The sequence below is a fragment of the Chenopodium quinoa genome, unplaced genomic scaffold (genome assembly GCF_001683475.1).
Source record: "Chenopodium quinoa cultivar QQ74 unplaced genomic scaffold, ASM168347v1, whole genome shotgun sequence".
NCBI classification, from domain to species: Eukaryota; Viridiplantae; Streptophyta; class Magnoliopsida; order Caryophyllales; family Amaranthaceae; genus Chenopodium; species Chenopodium quinoa.
In genome coordinates this window covers 707,399-711,485 of record NW_018743369.1, presented here as the reverse complement: position 1 = coordinate 711,485, position 4,087 = coordinate 707,399, and the positions used below count along the sequence as shown (strand labels likewise).

General features: G+C 42.8%; 1 protein-coding gene across 1 annotated transcript; it reads right to left on the bottom strand.

Annotated features, from left to right (window-relative positions):
* Positions 1–2,064: 2,064 nt before the first annotated feature.
* Positions 2,065–2,742, bottom strand: LOC110738073. Its single transcript, XM_021918441.1, has one exon. The coding sequence runs from the start codon at positions 2,740–2,742 to the stop codon at positions 2,065–2,067; it is 678 nt and encodes a 225-aa protein (XP_021774133.1).
* Positions 2,743–4,087: the final 1,345 nt, after the last annotated feature.

The following is a 4,087-nucleotide window of genomic DNA, read 5'->3' as shown; positions in this document are numbered from 1 at the left end:
CTTAAATTCCTTAAACTCCTTAATGAGCTTCCTTGTGACTTCTAAGTAGGCTATCATCCTGGCATCCTTTGCTACGTATTCCCCATTGATTTTATTTACCATGAGTAAGGATTCTAAGATTACCTCTAGGTGTTGTATCTTCATATCTCTTGCGACGGTTAACCCTGTGATTAGTGCTTCGTACTCGGCTTCATTATTGGTGGCCTTGAAGTTGCACCTTACTGCCTGTGCTATTTTGTCTCCTTACGGTAATGTCAGTACTACTCCTAGGCCTACACCGCGTATGTTTGCCGCGCCATCTGTATGGAGTGTCCACTTCTGTGTAGCCTTTGGTTCTTGTAATGCCAATACTTCTTTTTGTGCTTCTTCCTCAAGGGCTGGGCTGAAGTCTGCTACGAAGTCTTCCAAAGCTTGTGATTTGATTGCGGTTCTGGGCTCGTATTTATATCGTACCTACTCAGATGTAGGGCCCATTTCTCCATCCTTCCTGACATTTCTGGCTTTCTCATGATGGCTTTGATGGGATAGTTGGTTCGTACTCGTATGGAATGGCTTTCAAAGTATGGGCCTAGCTTTATTGAGGCAGTAACTAAAGCTAAAATAATTTTCTCCAAGGATGCGTACCTCGTTTCCGCACTGAGTAAGGTTTTGCTTACGTAGTAGATTGGAAATTTCTTTTTATCTTCTTCTCTTGTGAGGACTGCACTAATCGTCCCTTCAGATACTTCGAGGTACAATTGGAGGGGCTCCCCTTCTTTAGGTTTAGAGAGAATCAACGGGTTAGCCAAGTATTCCTTTAGCTTTTGAAATGCTTCATCGTGTTCTTGTTCCCACATGAATTCATTATTTTTCTTCAGTACTTCATAAAAGGCTCTGTTCTTGTCTGACGATTTCAAAATGAACCTGTTTAGTGCTGTAATTTTTCCTGTTAGGCTCTGTACATCTTTCTTTGACTTTGGTCGTTCCAGGTCCAAGATGGCTTTGACTTGGTCTGGGCTGGCTTCTATTCCTCTTTGTGTAACCATATACCCTAGGAACTTTCCCGACTGTACTCCGAATGTGCACTTTGTGGGGTTTAACTTCGTGCCGTACTACTTCAGGATGGCAAAGGCTTCTCTAAGGTCCCTGACGTGATCATCTGCCTTCTTGGATTTAACTACCATGTCGTCTATATAGACCTCTATTTTGTTTCCGATTTTCTCTTCAAACATCTTGTTCACCAACCTTTAATATATCGCTCCTGCGTTCTTCAATCCGAAAGACATTACCTTGTAGCAATAGATTCTTTTACTAGTAATGAAAAAGGTTTTCTCCAGGTCATCTTTGTGCATGAGGATTTGATTGTACCCACTGTATGCGTCCATGAAGGATAGAAACTCGTGTCCTGCTGTGGCGTCTACCATGGCATCAATGTGAGGTAGGGGGAACGGATCCTTTGGGCACACCTTGTTGATATCTGTGAAATCAATACAAATTCGCCATTTTCCGTTCTTCTTTCTGACTACCACCACGTTAGCGAGCCATTCTGGGTACTTCACCTCTTTGATCTTTCCAGTCTTCAATAGGTTTTGGATTTCTTCATTGATAATCTTGTTCCTTTCTGGCACAAATTTCCTTCTCTTCTGCTTTATTTGTGTATGCATTGGGTCTACGTTCAGTCTGTGAGTGATTACGTCTGGGGGGATGCCTTTCATGTCTTCATGGGTCCAAGCGAACACATCTTTTTCTTTTTCTAAGAAGTCATAAATTTGCTGTCAGAGATCTGACTTCAATTATGACCCCATTTTGACCTTTTGATCTGGATGGTTGGGGTTTAACTAGACTTCTATGGCTTCTTGTTCCTCTGCTATGCTCAACTTCTCTTGGCCAAGCTGACCCTCTAATTGCTATGCTGAACTCTTTTCTGTAGATGTTGCTTTTAGTGCGATCTTGTAACATTCCTTGGCTTCCTTAGGATCTCCTCTGATTTCTTGAATACCCCACCTGGTAGGGAATTTAATGACCTGATGGTATGTGGAGGGAATGGCCTTCATCTCATGTATCGAGGGTCTGCCCAAGATCATATTATGATGACAGAGTGTCAATCACCAGGAACTTGACTTGTAGGTTGACTCCTTTTTCATAGGTAGCTAATGTGATCTCTCCACTTGTTTTCTTGGTTTCTCCACTGAATCCTACTAGCATTGTTGACTTGTTGATGATGTTCTTTTCATCGATGTTCGTATGTTTCAGAGTATCAAGCATGATGATGTTTGCAGAGCTTCCATTGTCAACAAGGATTCGCTTGATCATGCAGTTTCCAACTGGGAGTGAAATCACTAGACCGTCATGATGGCCTTCTACTGCTTCTCTTTCTTCAAACATGATGGGAATGTCCATTTTTGGTTTTTCTCTTCTATCTGGATGATCCTTATTGCTTTCCTTCGCATGCCGCTTCGCTGCTGAGTATGTCAAACCACACACTTCTGACCCTCCTGATATGAAACAAATGGTTTTGACAATTGGAGGAGGAGGTGGGGGGCCTCCTTGCTTTGATTCTCTTTCCTTTCCTGGAGCTTTGGATCTATCTGACAGAAGTTCTTTGAGATACCCTTTATTCAAAAGGTAAGCAACCTCCTTTCTGAGCGCGACACACTCATCGGTTGTATGGCCAATATCTGAATGGAAGTCACACCACCTGGACGAATCTTTCTTCTCTCCAGGCTTATCATTCTTTTTAGGCCATTGCACAGTATCTCCCATCTTATTCAGGGTCCTAATTACTCCTGCAGGGCTAACATTGAAACAATATTCATGTAATTAAGGTGGGAGTTCAGGATCTTCCCTCCAATCGGAGAATTCTCCTTCGACAGCATTGACTGATCCTTCATCAAAGCGAGAACGCTGATATGGCTTGAATCGATGATCTATTCTGGGAAAGTTATTGCTCCTTCTTGACTGGCATCTGGCTCGGGAGTCTCTCTTGCATAGGTATCCTCTTCAAATCTACTTGAGCCATAGCTTTGACTTGTACTTCTTCGAAGGTCGTACAGGGATATTTGGTCAGCTCCTTGTAGAGCTCACTATGGTCTAGCAGTCCTCTCCTGAATGCTTCGATTGTTGTAGGAGCATCACATTTGTGTATCCTAATTTTTCTCTATTGAACGTGTTAAGATAGTCCCTCAAGGATTCACCGTGTCTTTTCACAACACGATACAGATCTAAAGATTGCTTCTCGATTTTCCTGCTACTAGCAAACTGGATCTTGAATAGATTCACCATTCCTGCAAAAGATCGAATTGTCCCATTATCTAAATTAACGAACCAAGTTAGAGTTGGACCTGACAATGTGGCTCCAAAGCCTTTGCACATGATAACCTCTCTTATATCTCTAGGGATTGAGCTTGTCATCATCTTCTGCTTGTAGAGGGACACGTGCTCATGAGGGTCTATTGTTCCATCATACATAGCCATGTTGGGCGTGCTGAACCTCTTTGGCACTTCTACCATGGCGATCTCTTCTGAGAAAGGAGACTCTATATAGCCATCTACTTCTTCTTTTTCCATGGGCTTTGACATTCCAGGAATTTTGGCGATCTTGGCCTCAAATGCTTTGAGGTACTCCTTAACTACCTTTTCTATTTTTCCCTCTTCGGTTCCTTCCTGCCTGCTCTTCTTGAGAGTTCCTGCATCCAAAAAGTCTAGGTCTATGGGCGTTTCCCTGCTGTTAGATCCTTTTTCCCCGTTAGGGGTGTGAAAGGTTCCGGAAATGTCAAGCTGCATGGCTATACTTTTGGTACTCTTTTTGGTGTTAACAGTCTTGGATGCGACTGATTGTATTTGGCTGCGGAGGGCTTCATTTTGTTTGGTAAGACTGGTGAGTTTGGCTTCGGTTTGAACCTTTTGGGCCAACAGTGTTTCGATTTGGCTTTTCTGCTTGTCTAAGGTTTGTCGGAATGCGTTCATTCCTTCATTGATTTCAGCAATGGTAAAGGGTACTGGCTGTCCAGTCATGGTGTTTGTTTTGGTTTTTGGCGAATTGGTAGGTTAATTTATTATCAACCCCACGGTGGGCGCCAAATTGTTTAGGAAAATCTCAGCTAGGACA